The following is an 18,408-nucleotide window of genomic DNA, read 5'->3' as shown; positions in this document are numbered from 1 at the left end:
CTCCTGGGCCAGGATTCTCGTGATTCGCGATTGGCTCCCACGGGCGGGACCTTTGTCCATCCGCGGGACTGCGGGAGGCCCAAGACAGGCTCGAGCCTGCGGAGCGGGAGAGTCCAAGAAACGGGAAGCTAGAGATCAAGACGGAGGTCGATAGACAGGCAAGAGCGAGGATAAGCAGACCGAGACACAGGCAAGAGAGGGAGACCGAGAAGGGACTGAGTTAGCGGGCGGGCCCGGAGGGGGCAGCAGGGGGCGGGAGGGGAGGGGAGGGGAGGGGCGGGGCGGTAGGGGCGGGGCGGCCCGGGCTGGAGCCATGCTCGTAGTTGCGGTGGTAGCTGCGGGCTGGCGGGGCGCATGGTAAGTGCTCCCGGGCCGGGGGCGCGCCCCCTCTTGGCGCGAAACCCCTTTTTCTGAGTCCCGCAGCCCGAGCCCTCCGAAGAGAACAGGCCTCCCGCCATCCTGCTGGGACCCCGCGGGATCCCAGCCCGCCCGTTGCCCTGCGTTCTAGCGTTTTCCAGCACGGGCCAACACGAGCGGGCAACCCGCCTCCCGGGGACCCCTGCCTTGCCCAGTGGGAACTAGAGTCCGTTGGAGGGATAGGACACGCACAGGACCTGGGAGGGAAGCCCCTCTTTAGCCTTCGTTATCTCCTGTTGAAAATGGAGTCTGGGCCAGGTGACTTCACTTCATCAAATGCCAGGCAGCAGCAACAGGTGAGGTAAGTACCATCCTTATTTCCCTCTTGTAGGTGAAGAGACCAAGACTCAAAGAGGCCACGCCACTTACTTGCCTTGGGTCACACAGCCAAAGGAGGCAGAGCCAGCACTTACACCCAGGTGGGTGTGAACCCCTAAGTTTGCTTATTCCTCATCCCTGCCCTGCCACCCCCCTTCCCCCCAGGCTGCACAGAGAGAAGTGGGGGGTAAAGCCAATGCTGGGAATCCAGGGAGGAGGCTGAAATGAGCCAGCCCTTCCTGTAGGAAGAACCCCCAGGGCAGCAAACCCATCACCTGGATAAATCGGGCTGCGGCTGCAGGCGGGGTGGGGGTGGGGGGGTCGGGAAGAATGGTGGGTTGGGGCCAGGGTAAACTCCAGGAGTGGTGGGAAGCAGTGCAGCCCTCTCCAGAAACTTCCACACCTTTACTCAGCACCTCCGCTGGGTAGAGGGTGTTCTTGTGAGTTTAGCTGTGAGACTTCACCTCTCCATGCTTCTTATCTGTCCCGTGGGGCTCAGCATGGTAACTGCCTTACAGGATTACTGAGAAGATTAAATGAGATGATTGGTGTGGAAGTTTAGCCTAGTGCCTGGCACAAGCTGTGCCCCTCGCCCTCCCCATCCCCGCCCCTCTGAAGCACTTCTGTGTCCTGGATGCCTTTAACCTCAGGTCTCTCAGAGCTTGCTGAGATCTGCAGTGTTTCCAGACAACCCCATCAAGCAGCTTAAGCTTCTTGAGTAAGACCAAGGCTGGGGGCGGCAACTTCTCCCTGCTCTGACCCCACCAGAGGAAAGGCCGGGAGGCGCAGGGTTTTGAAAACCTTTGGGCTGTGGCTTGCACAATCCCAGAACTGCTCTGCAGCCCCCAAGGCCTCCCCCACCACTGGTTTAGCAAGAAGGAGGAAGCCCAGAGTCTTCCTGCTCCAAAACTTGCTCTTCTCCTTGTCCCCCACATATAGGCCACTCCTCTTCTATTCCCACCTCGACCCCCAGATCCTCAGCATTGATCGGGCTGCCTTGACTTGTCTCTCGGTTCTTGCCACCATCCTCTCACTCAGCTGCCCACTGCAGCCACACCTGGCTCCTTGGACATGCTGAAGCTCTCTGCTCTCTCAGGGCCTTGACACTGCTCCTCCTCCTCCTCCTCCTCCTCCTGGGGATATTCCCTGCCATCTTCTTGTGACATACCTCCTTGCAATTTGGGAACCACCCTAAAAGACCCAGAAGGCCGCCTGACCATCCCACTGCAGGGGCCACACTTGCCTCCTCTCTGTTGCCTCAGTCTTTCCTTCCTCCCGTGCTTAGCCCTGGATGTTTCCTTGCTTATGTGTTTTCTTGGTTCCTCATTTGTCTTCCCAGCTAAAATGTCAGCCTTCCAGGGCCCTGGTCTTTCCCTTGCCTCTTCACTTAAGCTTCCCCAGGACACCACACTGTGCCTGGCACATAGTCAAAGTTCTGATAACTTAGTACAACTACAGCAGCGTGTGCAACCTTCAGAGCTCTCCTTATGTCTCATTGCTTAACAGTATTCTTTCTACATTTCCACATAGACCTCAGCATTGCCATTCTTCCTAACCGTCCGCTCCCATCCTCAGCTTTTCCCCAAAGTGAGGCTTGTGTGCTGTTTCCAGGGTCTAGCCATAATACCAACTTAGCTTTCAACATTTTTGTCCAAATTGCATGTTTTGTTTATTTGTTTTTTGCTACCAAGTGATTTCTTTGAGATAGATCATTCCCAAACTGTTGAGGACAAGGTTATGGTCCTTTTGAAGGCACATGCCACTTACTACCAGAAAAATTACTCCTGGCAGTGTTTGCAAGTTTTTCTACAGCCCTACAAGCATTGGGTGTTCTCATTTTTATTTGTTTTGTTTATTTTAATGGGGAGGTCGCAGTGGGTTTAAATGTTCTGTTGCTTAAATTACTGAAACTACATATTTTTCTACATTTATGGTAGCTCTATTTGCTGTCTTGTGCACCTTACTTCTTCCCTTCATCTTCACTTGTGGTGATGGTTCCACTTGAGCCCATCTCATGAGAGCAGGGTAAGCCCCCAGGGGCTGGAACACACAGAGCTGAACTCTGCTGGCTGCAGAAACTGCTCTGCCAGTCAACCAGCAAGAAGCTCTTTGAGAGTCCCTGAGCATGGTACTGTGGGGAGAGGAAGAAATCTTCCTTTTTAAGTCTTTGTGAATATATTTTTCAAAGTGGTAATTTTTTTCAATTATAAAAGTAATCCACAGGGCTGGCCGAGTGGCTCAGTTGGTTAAGAGCTCGCTCAAGAGTTTGAGCTCTGAGCAACAGCGGTTCGAGTCCAGCCTGAGCTGAGCAGCCGCTGAGCTGCCAACAGGTAGCAGGATGACTCAGCTTAAAAAAAAAAAAAAAAGTAATCCACGATGTGCAGGGTTATTCATTGGAACATGAGAGCAGCACATGATTGGGATGCCGCTAAATGTTGCTCACTAGTGGAACTATACACATTTCCCCAGGGGAATCCTGTGCCATCCTGCCACACAGTGCACTTGACCTAGAACACAGCCATGGACCCATCTTGGAGATACTACACTAGTCTCCTGTGGCTGCTGTAACAAATGGCCACACATTTAATGGCTTAAAACAACGTAAATTTATTATCTTACAGTTCTGGGGTGGGGGTCAGATGTCCAAAATCAGTCTCAGTGAGCCAAAATCGAGGTGTCAGCAGGGCTGCGTTGCCTCTGGAGGTTCTAGGGAAGAATGTTTCCTTGCATTTTCCAGCTTCTGGGGGCTGCCTGCATCCTTTGGTTCATTTCCCTTCATCTTCAAAGCCAGCAGTGTACAATCTTCAAATCTCTCTCTGACTCCAACCTCTGCTTCCATAGTCACGTATCTCTCTCTGTCTGATTCTCCTGCTCTACTTATAAAGACCCCTCTGATGACATTGGGCCCACCTAAATAACCCCTCATCTCAGGATCCTTTATTTAACCACATCTGCAAAGTTCCTTTTGCCATGTAAGGTGACATTTTTACAGGTTCTGGGGGTTAGGATTAGGATATGTGCATCTTCAGGGGGCCATTGTTCAGCTTACCGCACCCTAAAGGGAAATAAGCAAGGTTCAGAGCAGTGTGTTGAGCTCATGTTAGTTTAAGGAAAAAAGAGAGAAAGCATAAATATGCATGTGCTTGCGAAGGCATAGAATACCCCCGAAGGCTACATGGGAAACTGGTAAGAGTGGCTGCTTCTGGGAAGAATGGGTAAAAAAGAAACTTGTCAGACTATATCTTTTTGTATAATTAAAATTTTTTTACTACATATGTCACCTACGTTAAAAATAATTTTTAAGAAGTAACACATAGTCATCATACAAGTTCAGGCCTTCCCAAAGCTAAGAGAAGGAAAATACCCACCCCACCCCCAAATCACTCCCTTTTTCTCCGGCAGTAACCACTGTGAAGAGTTTGGCTATATCCTTGCAGACTTTTAAAAAAAATGTAGTCTTTCATGTATATGGGACCATACTCTGTACACTGTGCTATAATGTATTGGGGGTGCCCACTGCTCAGATGCACCTTACTTAACTGACTTAGCCAGACCCCTGTTGGTGGACATTTAGATTCTCTGCTGCTTTCCAGAGCAACCTCAGCACTGCAATCTGTGTCTACCTGGGTTTTTTTTAATTGGAGTGAAATTCACACAACAAAAGTAACCATTATAAAGTAAACAATTCAGTGGCATTTAGTGCATCAACAGTGTTGTGTAATCACCACCTCTATCTAGTTCCAGAACATTTTCATCACCCCAAAAGGAAACCCCTGTACCCATTAAGCCATCACTCCTCATCCCCTCAACCACCAATCTGTCTCTACGGATTTGCATATTTTGGACATCATCTATCAATGAAATCATGAATACGTGATATTTTTGTGTCTGGCTTTTTTCACTTAGCATATTTTAGAGGTTCATTTATATTGTGGCACATGTCAGTGCTTCATTTCTTTTTTTTAATTAATTTTTTATCAAGGTCTGATTGACATACAAGATTATATTAGTTTCAGGTGTACAACATGATTCACTATTTTACAAAAATATTTCATTTATTTATATGGCTCGGTAACATTCCGTTGTATGGATGTGACATCTTTTATTTATCCATTTATGTGTTAATGGACACTTGGGTTGTTTCCACCTTTTAGCTGTGAATATTTGTGTACATGTACTTGATTGAGTGCCTGTTCTCAATTCTTTTGGGTTCATACTCAGGATGTACATCCTTTTGTATACACTTTGAGCTTTATTCTTTACTATTTTCAGACACCTAAGTTTAAAAAAATGTGTAAGAAAGTGTTACAAAGCACATCCTAAGGCAGGATGACCAAAGACAGTTCCAGACAAATGTTTTCCTATTTTCCAGATCCGGAGACGACAGGAAAATGGCCACCTGGGATGATAAGGTAAGCCGATTCTGCGACCTCCCAGCCTTGAGAAGATAATTCTGTTTGGCATTTCTAACAGGATAGAGGGAAAGCACCTGTGAGTTGTAGTTGTTATTCATCAGAGAAAGGCAAATGGAAACAGCTCATACTTTCCTTCATTTGTAGTTCCCTGTTAAGTTAGGCAAACCAAAAAAGCAAGCGGAAACGCTTGGTGCTGGTTATACTCCAGTGAAGCCGGCCCATTCCTACATCTAGACAGAGGCTGGGTCAGCCCACACAGCTGTTGCGGAAAAAATTTTGACAGTATGTATCAGGAATCATGAAAATGTTTATGATCCAACCTGGTTATCTCACTTACGGGAAAGGAAATAACAATAAAATGGAAAAAGTATAATTTACAGCACCGTAGTTCTTAGCACGTAAGACACCATTGATTGTAGACGCACTGTTATTTTATGTACTGTGAAGAAGAAAACATACCATCACCGTTTATTGTGTTATAATGTGACCCACAATGCTGAAAGTGGTCAATTGTAAGACATTCAGATTTCAGATATGTTAAAATGTGAGAAAATGTGGTTAGAACTGGTGATAAAGGTGCTAAAAAGAGGAACAATCAGAAATTGAAATGTGAGAGCACTGATTCCTTGGTTAGTTTCTCAGCCATGAAAAAGGCATAAGTCTGATGCATATGACTAATGGGACAAATAGGATGCAGAAATGTCTGCAGTCTTTGATTATAATTGTAAAAGACAGATTAGGGAGCGAGATAGGTAGATAAGATAGGTAGATGATGGTAAGTTTGGGGTGCTGGGATTGTTATGCATTTATTTCCTTTTGCTCATGTTTTCACAGTATTAATACTGAAAGAAATTGATAGGATAAAGGTCTGCTCAGTGGGGAGGAGGGTCCAGGTGAGTCTGGGGTCTGAATGAAGCTAGAGAACTATGGGGACATGTCGTAGGGATGGGGTGGATGTGAGGGCACAAAGCAGGGGAAGCAGAGGGATGGACTGCAGAACCAAGGACATACCTGGGGGACCTCCTGGAAGGCGGGAGCCTGTTTGTAATCACACAGAGGCCAATTTGAGAGGCTGGCCCAGCGGCATTGTGAAGGAGCTGAGGAAGATTGGGCCAGGAACACTTGTAGCAAATAAGCCTCTTACTGATTCAAAGACCAAGTTCCTTTTAGTAATGTCCCCTTATAGAGTTAATTATGTTTTTAAAAATCTGTCTTAATACGAAAAATCTGTTTTAATAGGATTGCTTTTAGGAGCTTTATTATTGTCCAGCTCCCCAGTTTGAGAGGAAAACAGCCGTGTTGTAGGAGAAACTGGTGGGGATTTTGGCCATGAGTCAGACCTGATTGGCCGTAGCCAGCTCTGTTGAGAGGGGCTAAGTAGGCTGGGGACACCTGCCCTCCTCTGCCCCCTTCCCGCCTCTCTGAGCCTCAGTTTTCCTCTTCTGTAAAATGGGAACAACGACCTCTGGTAGAGTTGTGGTGAGGAGGGCACAAGATCGTGTGTGGAAAGCACTTGGCAGGATGCCCAACTACAGCAGACGCTTAAACGTGGGGGCTGTGGACTCAGTCATGAGACAAGCTGTGTTTGCAGCCGATCAGCTGACCTAGTCCTCATCTCAGATGATTTTGTGTCACCAGCCACATCTGGGGAACCTGGGAGCCAGGAGTGCCTAGAAAGCCTTGTGGCCCTTTGGCTCATCTCTCATGAGGCCTCTGGAGGCTTGGGTTCTCGATGTGGACCTCTCATGGGAGATCTCAACACCTAGGCCATCCCAGACTAACTGAATCACAATCTCGGGGCCTGGGACCCAGGCATGGTGTTCTTTTAAGCTTCTAGGTGGTTCCAGTGTGCAGCCAGGCTGACAGCCAGTGGTTAGACTGTGAGGCACGAAAGAGGGGTGCCCTGAACTCTGTTTATCCCGTCCTTTCCACCGCCGAAGTATCACTAAGACATCGGGGGACAGGGGTGACCCTGATGATTCATTCACACCAGGGATAGGTCTTAATATCTAGCTGAATAATTGCATTTTTTTCTCTGCTTTTGTTTTCTTCCTATGCTTTTGTAAACAAAAGGAGGGGGCCCTGGGCAGGCAGCCTGGGTTGGAATCCAGAACCTGAACTCTGGCTCTGTGACCTGGGGCATGTTACTTGGACTCTCTGTTCCCAGTTTCCTTACCTGTAAATGGAGAGTCAGGCCCCACTTCATGGAGTTTTTGCAAAGTGTTATCAAGGGCTTTGCACGGAGCTCAGAAATGGCGGGTGCTCTAGTTAAAGTCACTGCAGTTCCACTGCTCTAGATGTTATTTCCCACATCGTCTCCACTCAGCCTCACAATCATCTTGCTGAGTTGACAGACTCTTATCAAGACAGGAGGGATCCTGACCCTGTAGGAAAAGGAGAGAGAGGTTGGAGTGCTCGACTCTGGGAGGGGAACCTGGGCCACCAGTCGGGCCCCTCAGCCCATAAGCAGCACCCCCAACCCAAGCTGGTCAACCATCACGGTGGTTGGTTTTGTGAACCTCAAACTTCCTCCCCACCCTAGAGAAGGAAAAGCAGTCACACTTATTTAAAGACTTCCCTGATTTTAAAAATAGGCATTCCTCTGAACAGAAACCCCCACCCCCTGGGGTGGGGGGGGTTTGGGGGTGGGGAGAGCAGGAGCTGGGGTCTATGAGATCGCTGCTGGGAGTCTTCCTGCTAGGAGTGCAGCTGACCCATCAGGTATGTGTAGTGGGAACCTGCAGTCTGCCAGACAGGATATGGCATGAGCAGGAACCCACCTGGTTTCTGCCCTGATGGGGGCGACCGACTCCAACAGGACCTGGCTCCACGGGGAAGAGTGTAGGGCCCTGCGTGAGTGCAAGGTACCTGGCCAATTTCCCAGAGCTGAGATGCTTGAGGGAGACCTCCTGAGACCAGAAAAGAAGATAAATGACAAGGTGGGAATTTTTGGCAGAGGGAAATATATGTGCAAAGGCCCTGTGGTTAAAGGAATCTGTCAAGCACCGAGAGCTGAGAGGAGACAGTGTGGCCGGAGCAGAGAGGATGGGGATAGGTGAGGTCAGATAAGCAGGCAGAGGCCACAGCATGCAGAACAGGTATGGGCCTCTGCAGAGCACTTGGGTCTTTACTTTTAAGAGCAGTGGGAAGCCAAAGAAGAGTTTTTAATAAGGGAGTATGTCAGAGGTCCCCAAGATCGCCCCAGGTTCATTGGTTCCTTAGGAGGACTCATAGGACTCAGCATACAGTTTGACTCGTGGCTAAGATGTATTACAGCAAAAGGACACATTAAAACCAGAAAGGGAAAAGGTGCATGGGGTGAGGTCCAGAGCAAAGCAGGCTCTAGCTTCCAGAGCCCTCTCCCAGTGTAGTTACAGAGGATGCGCTTAATTCCTCCAGCAATGAGTTGTGACGATGCATGTGAAATGTTGCCGACTAGGAAAGCTTGTTAGAGACTCACCACCTAAGGTTTTCATTGGAGGCTGGTCACAGAGGCACCTTCTGCCTAGCACTTAGAAGAATTCCAGACTCCTGGAAGAAGAGCAGATTTTCAACATAAACCACACTGTTTATATGGGACCGTGAGCCCTTCCCTCCTTATCAGGGAATGGAGGGAACCCTCCCCAAATCCCAAGCTCCCAGGTGCCAGCCCAGGGCCAAGCAGGCCTTTTCTGCACAGGGAGTGACATGGTTCTGTTTTGAGAAGCGCCCTCTGGCGGCTGAAGAGAATGCAGGAGTGAGGGGGACAGCAGTGAGGAGCTGGTATATCTTCCATGTGGGAGGAGGAGGCAAGGCCACGGTCGTGGCAGTGGGTGGTGGAAATACATAACAGATTCCAGGGTCATTCAGATGCTGAAGTGCACAGGGCTTACTGATGGGTGGGCCATGGGGATTGCAGACAACTTCAGACCCTGCCTGGGTGTGTCTTAAGACCCCTGGACAAGAAGACAGAGACCCAGATGCGTGTCCATGAACTGTCCGCTGACTGGTGGCAGCTGCCATGTTACAGAGCCTCAGTTTCCCCATCTGCTAAGAGAGGGAAGATTGTAGCTCAGAACCTTGATCCCACCTCTTACAATATCATTCTTTCTGCTCTAAAAATCCAGTTTTTCTGCCATATTTTCCCCCCTCGTTGGCAGAGCACCTTGGAAAGAACAAAGCTGGTAGACTGGAGTTCCTATGCCAGGTTTACAGCTTATATTTTCTTGTTTCTTTAAAAAAAAAATGCTAAATGAACAAGTTCTCAGTGTAAGAAATTAAAACAACAAACTAGTATATATTAGGTTGGACCACATGAAATTATCCGTTTCTACCAGTTTTGACCTACGAAAACAACTTTTTACAAGTCGCGTATTTCAGGAACGTTCTCCCGGATTATATCTTGAACAGTTTGCTCTGTTCCATGGTTTTCGTTTCCCTATTCAGAGATTCCAGTTACGTATATGTTGGATGTGTAAGTGTACATATATTCGTTCTTCCTTTCTCCTTTCCTCTTACCACATACTTCATTCACTACTCCATTCTTCACAGGCTGGATCTTCCTCCAAAAATGACTATTTCTTTCTTTTTTTTTTTTTTAAAGATTTTATTGGGGAATCAGGGGAAGGGAACAGACAAGTTGCTGTCCTTTTGTTCTTCAGTATAATTGTGGAGGATGTCGCTTCACTGGCCCATGTTGGTATTATCATTGCGCTCTTCCCGGGTGAGGTAGTTGCTCGCTGGCCATTGGACAGCTGCTCACCACGGCTCACGCTGGCTACCGGCCGCTCACGGTAGCTCACAGCAGCCCACTGCAGCAGGGGCTGCAGCCTATGCTGTTGCCGGCGACTCACAGGCAACCCAGCTCCAGGTCGAGCTGTTGTTCACCATCTTAGTTGTAGAGAGTACAGCATCACTGGCCCTCGTGGTGTTGGAACCGGGCCCCTGCTGCTCAGAGCTGGCGTCCCAAGCCAACTCTTAACCAATACGCCATTCTGCCGGCCCCAATGACTATTTCTTAGGGTTAAACCTAACAGAAAAAAGAAATGAAACGTTTCTCTTCACCCTCCGACTCAATCCCACTCCCTTTCCAGGGGTAACCATTTGGTGTGGGTTGTTGAATTTTATCTGCTTTTAACAAAAATGGAATTATACAACACATTCTGATCTGAAACGTGCCAGCTTTTCACCATAGATCAAGGACGCCTTCCTGCATCAGTGCCTACAGGTCTGTAGGCTTCCCACAGGCTTCTCACAGGTCTCCCTACAGATCTGCAGGCCTCCCGCAGGCTTCCCAGCTGCGTAGTAGTCTGCAGTGTGGGTCGGCCTTCGAGTACTTAACAATGGACCTTGAGGTCGTTTCCAGGTTTAGGCTTTTGTAGCAGGATTGCAGTGAGCATCCGTGTGCTCATGAGTCCCTTGTCAGGTCACATGATACGGACACTTTAGATTTTGAGAAACTGGCTGAAGGCTGATACTTTCCTTCACTCCCATGCCGGGCACACTGGAGAGACTCAGATAGTTTTTCAAAAGATGAAAGAAGCTGCCCCGCTGCCCTCCTGAAAAAGGGCATAGCCATTTACGTGTCCGCCAAGTGGTACATAGGTGTGCCCTTCCCTATACCTCTGTCCGCCTGCCACAGCGTGTGATTTGGACCTTGGGTCTCTCCTCCTGTGCCTCAGTTGCCCCTTCTGTAGAATGGAGAGACTGCCTCTCCCTGCTCTGTCTCCTTCTCAGGATTGTTTCAAGCTTCAAGACAGAGCAAGTGGGGGTGGGGGTGGCCTGTAGGCTGCTGCCAGGAATGGCTGCAGAAACACACGCACAGGCTTTGTCCAGCTGGGTTTGTGATCTCGGAAGGCGCCTGCTCACTCCAGGCTGTCGTAAGCTGACTGGGGCACATTCCCTCTGGATTTGTTTCTTGGAGCTGTCATAACAAATGACCACAAACTGGGTGGCTGAAAACAGAAACGTATTCTCTCAGTTCTAAAGGCCTGTAGTCCCAAATCAAGGTGTTGGCAGGGTGGGTTCCTTCTGGGCGTGGAGGGGAGGACCTGTCCATCTCTCTCTCCCAGCTTCTGCTGTTGCTGCCATCCTCGGCGTTCCTTGACTTGTAGATACATTGCTGCAGTCTCTGCCTCCATCGTCACGTGGTGTTCTCCCCTGTGTGTCCTCTCTTCATATAAGGATCACAGTCATTGGATGTAGGGCCTACCCCAAGTCCAGGATGGTTTCATCTCAAGATCTTTAACTCATTCCATCTGCAAAGACCCATATTCCAAGTAAGGTCACATTCTGAGGTGCCAGGTGGACATGAATTTGGGGGCGGCCACAATTCAACCCATGACACCCTCCTAGCAGGCAGCTGTCCAGTGACTGGCTTTTTCGGCCGTGTGTCGAGAAACATAGGCTCCACGTCACACAGGGTAGGGGGCTCCAATCCTAGCTCTGCCGTTTTCCAAGTCTGTGACTCTGGACATGTCACTCCCTCACCAAAACCCAAAATGATGACCTCGTCCTCAGAGTGTTGTTAGGAATTTAAATGAAATAATCGTGCATTTAAGGAACTTAGTGGTGTGCTAATATATTAATAACATAACCACTAATGTAATGAACAATCATAGTAACAAATGTCACTACTTTTGCTGGAGTTTTGTAGCAAGGGCGTTAATTAGTAAGCACATCAAGTCCCCAAAATTAAGTTCTGGGAGGGAACAGGAAAATGGGGACTAATGGGACATTGGGAATCAGGAATCGGCTGAATTTCTTAAAAAGTGCCGTTTTCTGTGATTGTTGGATGACCACGAAATAGGGACTTTCCCCCTCCTACAGATGGCACCTTCAGAGCTTGTAAAAATAGACATTCACGAGAACATTTTTTTTCTCCATCTCTTCTAGGTCTGTTTTTCTCATTTCTCCCCCTTTCTCCCAGGTAATAATTTTACCTGTCATGTGTAAGAGAGAAGTAGGCAATTCATTTATCTTTGAGGGATAGCTCCGGTGGGTTTTTTGTTAACCCATTTATTAGGTATTTACTGAGCCCCTCCCTGTGGCTGAGGCAGGGAGTCTCTGTCCTCCCAGAGTTGGCAGTGCTCAGTAGTTAGTAGCGTGATGGGGAAATAGAGGAAGGACCCTTACCCAGCAGGCAGCGGTTAAAGGCCTCCCAGGGGAGGTAAAATCTACATGTCTGTACAGCTTGAAAGAGAACTGGGGTGAGACAGGCCATGGCTATTCCAGACAGCGGGGACAGGCCGTGCGAAGTCCTGGAGCAAGAGAGAGGGTGGTTTGTTCTAGAACCGCGAGATGTTCAGTGAAGCTGGACTGTGGTGGAGGCTGGGCAGAGACCAGGGCCTGGGGAGACCAGGAGGGCCCTGTGTCCTGAAGGCAGGGGTTGACAGGCATGGGGGTGGGGGGAGCTGAAGGTAGGGGGTAGGTGAAAGCAAGGCCACCCTGCCAGGTTGTCATTGGAGAAAGGTGATCCTGGCCACCGCGGTGTGGAGAGAAAATTGGAGGCAAGAGGCTGAGGAGGCTGGTGCAGGCTTTCCAGTGGTAGGAGAGGGTTAGATGGAGAAGAAGGGGTGGAGTGTGAGCAGTGATGAGACCAGGAGGTTACGCTGACGAGCTTGAGGAAGAGAGAGAGGAGCCGAGGGCGATCATTGGTTCTTTTGGTTCTTGGCTTGGGCAGCAGGGTAAGATGTGATGCCATGCCCTAGGGGAACATGGGAGAAAGTGGAAATGGGAGAAAAGATAAGAAATTGGTTCAGTTTGGGTCACAGCAAACTTAATGACCTGGCAGGATACCAGACATCCGGCTGGAGACTGATTTGCACATGAGCCGTGTTGAGAACACAGGTGTGCTGAGCCCACCAAAGGGGGAGAGTCACCCTGCACCAGGGCAGGGTCAGAGTTGGGGTCTCAAGGACCTCAGGTGGTGTGGGGGCAGGGGCATGGTACTGGACTCTGAGAAGGGCAGCCAGAGATAGGGGGAAAAAGAAAAAATCAAGAGACAAGATTGTCAGAAAGAACCAAGTCAACAGTATGAGAGGATGCCCACACAGGTGGGCACCACCGTTGTGGGCTTTGATATGGAAAGGTGACCCCAGAGAGAGCAGGGTCAGGAAATAGTGGGACAGCAAGGGTTAATGCAGGGGGGATGGAGATGGGAGGGTGTCCAGTGCCAGGCGCTCTACTGGTCTAGATTCTCAGGGTTGCAAATGACAGAAACAACTCAATGTAGCTTAAGCTGCAAAGGGAATCTTATCAGCTCATGTGGCTGAAAAGTCTGGGGGTTGCAGATGAAGTGAAATATCCACAGGCAATGATGAAGTCAGAAGAGTGGAAGAAATGAGTTTTTGTTGTTGAAGAAGAATAATAATAGCTGTCACTTATGGAGGGGCAGCTCCATGCCAGGCACTGAGGTCGGTGGTCTGGGTAACTCGCTGAGTCAGTCCTTCCAGTTACCAGGGCAGGGTGGGCGGGACCCGAGAGCTGAGGGTCCAGGGTGGGTGGTGAAGTTTCAGAGGCCCACAGCGTTTTCGTGATCAGCTATATCTTTGCCCTTTTCTGGAACTTTCCTGTTTCTGGAATGACAGATTTTTGACTTAAAACCAGAGCTGTTTTCTGCTCTACTGGGTGCTGTAAATATTTTCATTCCAAATTACTGAAAGTTGTGTCTTTACTGGTCACAAGTTTTCAAAAAGAAACATTTCCTCTCCTGTGAAAAAAATAAATATGGTTTTTGCAAAGCACCCTTAGGCTCCCGCCATTCCGAAAACCAGCACAGAAGGTTTCCATCTGCGAGGTGAGGTGTTTTAGGGGGAAATTATGGCCAGTTGCAGGCCCAGAGGGCTTCAAGACAGCTGTGGGCCTGGCACGTGGCCAGCCCTGGAACCTGGCGATGGAGGGTGCAGCTGCAGCCCTCAGCCAACAGGTGCTTGATGAGCGTCTGCTCTAGGTCAGGTGTCACATGAGACTCTGGGGACAAAGACCCTGCCTTCATGGTCTAAAATGCTGGTGCAGAGAGAGAAGTATTATAATAAATAAACAGCTGCACAAAAGAATTTCTAGTTAGAAATAAGACCTCTTGAAGGGAAAATAAAGACTATAAAGTGAGGTTATAAATTTGAAAAGGGGCCTGATTTAGACTTAAGGGGTCAAGGAGAGCCTCTTAAGCAAGGGACATTTCAGCTGAGGCCTCAAGCATGAGTAACAGTAAGCCCAGCTCAGAGACGGAAGAGCCTGTGTGAGGCTCGGAGGGAGACAGCGTGGCACATTGGAGGGACAGAAGGACAGCCAGCACGCCTGGAGTGTGGTGAGCAGGTCAGGTTGTGGGGAAAATGAGGCTAAACCCCACAGGGCCACATACATCATGTGAAGGATCTTGGATGCAGGTACTACAGTCAGAGGTGAGGGTTTATGAAATCCACTCAGGCTGCTGGGTAGAGACTGTTGTAGAAGAAACTGGGTCAACGGAGAGCGGTCTCTGAGGAGACTGTCACAGTCTTCTGGATGAGAGAATGAAGGCTTGGACGAGGGTGGTGTTGGAGAAGGAAATGAATAGTGGGGGTGGGGAGAAGAGGGCCAGACAGGCCCCAGGATCATGGATGGGGAACGAATCGGAAGGTTCACTCTTGGGAGGCTGTGCAGTGGTCATAAGCTCTCCTTGGGCCTCTTAATATCTGAGGGAGGAAGTGTCAAACCGGGGGCTCCCAAGGTACCCAAACAATATGGGAGACTGGGTAGGGGAGGCAGCCTGGAGTCCAAACCACGGGATTACTGGTTGTAGCATTTTGGAGCCACTTCTACACATATCACCCACATCCGGAGTGCCAGGGACTCCTCAGGGCACTTGACAAGAAAATGTTGGGGTTCAGGGGAGGCTGATGAAAGAGGTGGTGCCCTTTGACTTAATTTGGAGCTTGTAAACCTACAAGGCACCTCAGAACAGAGAAAGAACAGACCAAGTGCACTGCTTCTGGTCACCTGTGACCTTGAGCAAGCCCGGGCTGCCCATCTCTGAAACACTCTCATCTCTGAAAGGGTGGGGAGATCAGACCAGGTAATCTCTTTGGGCTCTAACCTTTCCTGAGCTTGTGAAGCCTATTAGCATGCATCAAATATTAGCATGTATTAATAGAGAAAGATTGTTTCATTTTACTTTGAAAAATGTAAAAATATAAAAGAATAAAAATATTACCAGATACTTATGTAATCATCACCCTGAATTGACAGCTATTAATATTTTGTTCAAAACTTTTTGTAATTTAAAAAGATGTTTTTCAGATAGAGTTCATTTTTGACTTCCTTCATTTTCAGCCTTTACCCCTTCCTAAAGCAACCACTGTCATGAAGTTGCTATCTCTTTTCAGTCCATTCTTTTGTATATTTGTTCTCCCTGGTGTTCATTGAGCTTTGTTCATTGATCTACATGTTTATATTTTTCCATCAAATTAGGACGTTTTTTTTCTAGCCATTATTTCTCCAAATTATTTTTTCTGCCCTAATCTCTCCTTTTGGTACTCTGGGTATATGTATGTGAGACCACTTAATAGTGTCCCTAAGGCTCTGTTCTTTTTTTTTTTTTTTTTTCCCCGCAGCCTTTTTCTATTCCTGCTTCTACTGGGTATTTTTCATTACTCTATTTTTTTTTTAAAGATTTTTATTGGGGAATTGGGGATGGGAATAGCACTGGGGAATTGGGGGAAGGGAAACAGACAAGTTGCTGTCGTTTTGTTCTTCAGTCTAGTTGTGGAGGACGTTGCTTCACTGACCCGAGTTGGCACCATCATTGCGCTCTTCCTGGGTGAGGCAGATCAGTTGCCGGCTTCTGGACAGCCGCTCACTGCAGCTGCTGGCCGCTCACGCTGGCTGCTGGCTACACACAGTAGCCCATGGCAACCCACTGCTCGCGGACTGCTCATGGCAGCCCAGCTCCAGGTTGAGTTGTTGTTCAGCATCTTAGCTGTGGAGGGCAGTGTCACTGGCCCTCATATGTGAGATCCGAACCGGGGCCCTCTGGCGTCTCAAGCCAGCTCTTAATCAATGCGCCACTTGGCCAGCCCTCATAACTCTATCTTTAAATTCACTGACCTTTCCTTCTGTAGCATCTAATCAGCTGTCAAGCCCATCCAATGATTTTTTCATTTCATGTATGTATTTTTCGGTTCTAGAGCATTCATTTGTATCTCTTTTATAGTTTCCATTTCTCTATTGAGATTCTCTATTTGTTCCTCACTAAGTTCATGTTTTCCTTGAAATCCTTGAACATATTTATAAAAGCTATTTTCAAGTCTTCGTTTGCCAATTCCATTATTTCTGTCCATTTTGAGCTAATAAGCTCATTTTAAAATTTTATTTATTTATTTATTTTTACTGGTTATGGCCACATTTTCTGCTTATCTATCTGTCTAGTAATTTTTTATTATATGCTGGACATTATGAATGTTATGTTGTTGAGTGTATTTTGCCATCTTCCCTGATAGAGTATTGAGTTTTGTTCCAGCAGGCAGTTAATTTATTTGGGAGTCAGCTTTGTCTTTTCAAGGCTGGCTTGCTTGCTTGCTTGCTTATTTATTTATTTATTTACTTATTTATTTATAATTGGGGAATTGGGGGAGGGGAACAGCATTGAGGAATTGGGGAAGGGGAACAGACAAGTTGCTGTCCTTTTGTTCTTCAGTCTAGTTGTGGAGGACACTGCTTCACTGGCCTATGTTGGTATTATGATCATTGCGCTCTTCCCAGCTGAGGCAGTCGGTCGCCGGCCATTGGACGGCCACTCATGGTGCTCATGGCATCCGGCCGCTCACGCTGGCTGCCAGCCATTCATGGTAGCTTAGAGCAGCCCACTGCAGCCTACGCTGTCACCAGCCACTCACGGCAGCCCAGCTCCAGGTCGAGCTGTTGTTCACAATCTTAGCTGTAGAGGGTGCAGCATCACTGACCCATGTGGGAACCGAACCAGCAGCCCTGCTGCTCACAGCTATTGCTCCCAAGCCAACTCTTAACCAACTGAGCCACTCGGCCGGCCCTTAAGGCTTATTTTTGAGCTTAGCTGCAATGGGTCTAAGGTTGCCCTTACTGTAGGGCTAGATTAGTTCTACTTATAAAGCATGGCTTTTCTAGAATTCCCACAGAATGCTCAGTGTTCAGTGAGCTCTCTCACTCTGGCTGTTTGGAACTCTCAGATCTCCTAACCCAGCCCTGATAATCTGTGGTAGTGGTTCAGCTAACAGTTCCCAAAGAGTCTTTTTTTTTTTCCTCTGAAAGTTATATTTTGCCCTGCCTCATGGGGTCTTGCTGTATGTATGTGTGTGAAGTTTAGGACTCAGCCAAAGTCCAATTTTTGGAGCTCCTTCTCTGCACGGCTTCATTTTCTCTGGTATTTTCTTGACATGCGAATTCCTGATAGAGGGAGATTCAATTGCTCTGAACTATCTTTGCCTCCACAGTCCAGAAAGTACCTCCAGGCGCTCGTCTCCTTTTTTTCTTTCTCCTCAGGGATCACAGTAACTTTCATATATTTTATCCACTTTTCATAGTTGTTTATGGCAGTTACTCTAACTGGTATAGTTATTTATACCAGTTTCTCTATCATGGTCAGAAGCAGAAATCCCATTCTTTTGTATGTTTACACTCACATTTTTACACATTCCAAAGACAGTATATTTTAATATTTTGCATGTATTTTAAAAATTTTACTTAAGTGGTATTATGTTGTTCATATTCTTCCATATCTTCCTTTTATACTCAACATATATTTTAATTGCTGCATTCATTCAGTCGCTTAAATATTTGAGTCTTTCGATTGTTAAGTGTAAGGCACTGGGTGTACAGTTGCATAAAATGGAAAAAGTCCCATTCTCATGGAGCTTAGAGTCTAGTTGAGGCGGCAGATAAATATATATGTGTGTATATATATATATATATATATATACACACATATATATTTATCACTGTATGTTGTTCCCAGAACTTCATAGTAAATCAAATCACATTTTATGATAAGGGAAAATGTTTACTACAAAATTCAACAATAAACCCCTATACTCGTTTAAAATATAAAAATATAAAATATATAGTGAAAAGAGCATTGGCTTGGATTTAGATAGACCTAACTTCAAATTACAGGTGGGCTAACTTGCTATGTAAAACATATATACATATATATATGTATATATATGTATATGTATATGGTGAGACAGCAATAAGCGCAATAAAGAAAATGAAAATGACTGGAGGAGAGGGCCAGACCAGGTCTCAGAAGAAGTGAGGTGATTTTTGA

The 18,408-nt window shown here is 47.4% G+C and overlaps 1 protein-coding gene across 1 annotated transcript in view; it reads left to right on the top strand.

Moving 5' to 3' along the window:
* The first annotated feature begins 290 nt into the window (after positions 1 to 290).
* HVCN1 (hydrogen voltage gated channel 1) overlaps positions 291 to 18,408 on the top strand; it is a 32,644-nt gene continuing 14,526 nt past the window's right edge. Inside the window, exons 1-3 of the mRNA XM_019649005.1 lie at positions 291 to 357; positions 749 to 836; positions 5,108 to 5,147. Of these exons, the coding sequence (XP_019504550.1) occupies positions 5,127 to 5,147 (21 nt within the window). The 5' untranslated portion in view covers positions 291 to 357; positions 749 to 836; positions 5,108 to 5,126. The remainder of the gene's footprint in view (positions 358 to 748; positions 837 to 5,107; positions 5,148 to 18,408) is intronic.

This window comes from Hipposideros armiger, unplaced genomic scaffold, assembly GCF_001890085.2.
Source record: "Hipposideros armiger isolate ML-2016 unplaced genomic scaffold, ASM189008v1 scaffold_128, whole genome shotgun sequence".
NCBI classification, from domain to species: domain Eukaryota; kingdom Metazoa; phylum Chordata; class Mammalia; order Chiroptera; family Hipposideridae; genus Hipposideros; species Hipposideros armiger.
The sequence above is the reverse complement of the archived record's forward strand: the minus strand, read 5'-3'. Positions and strand labels throughout refer to the sequence as shown.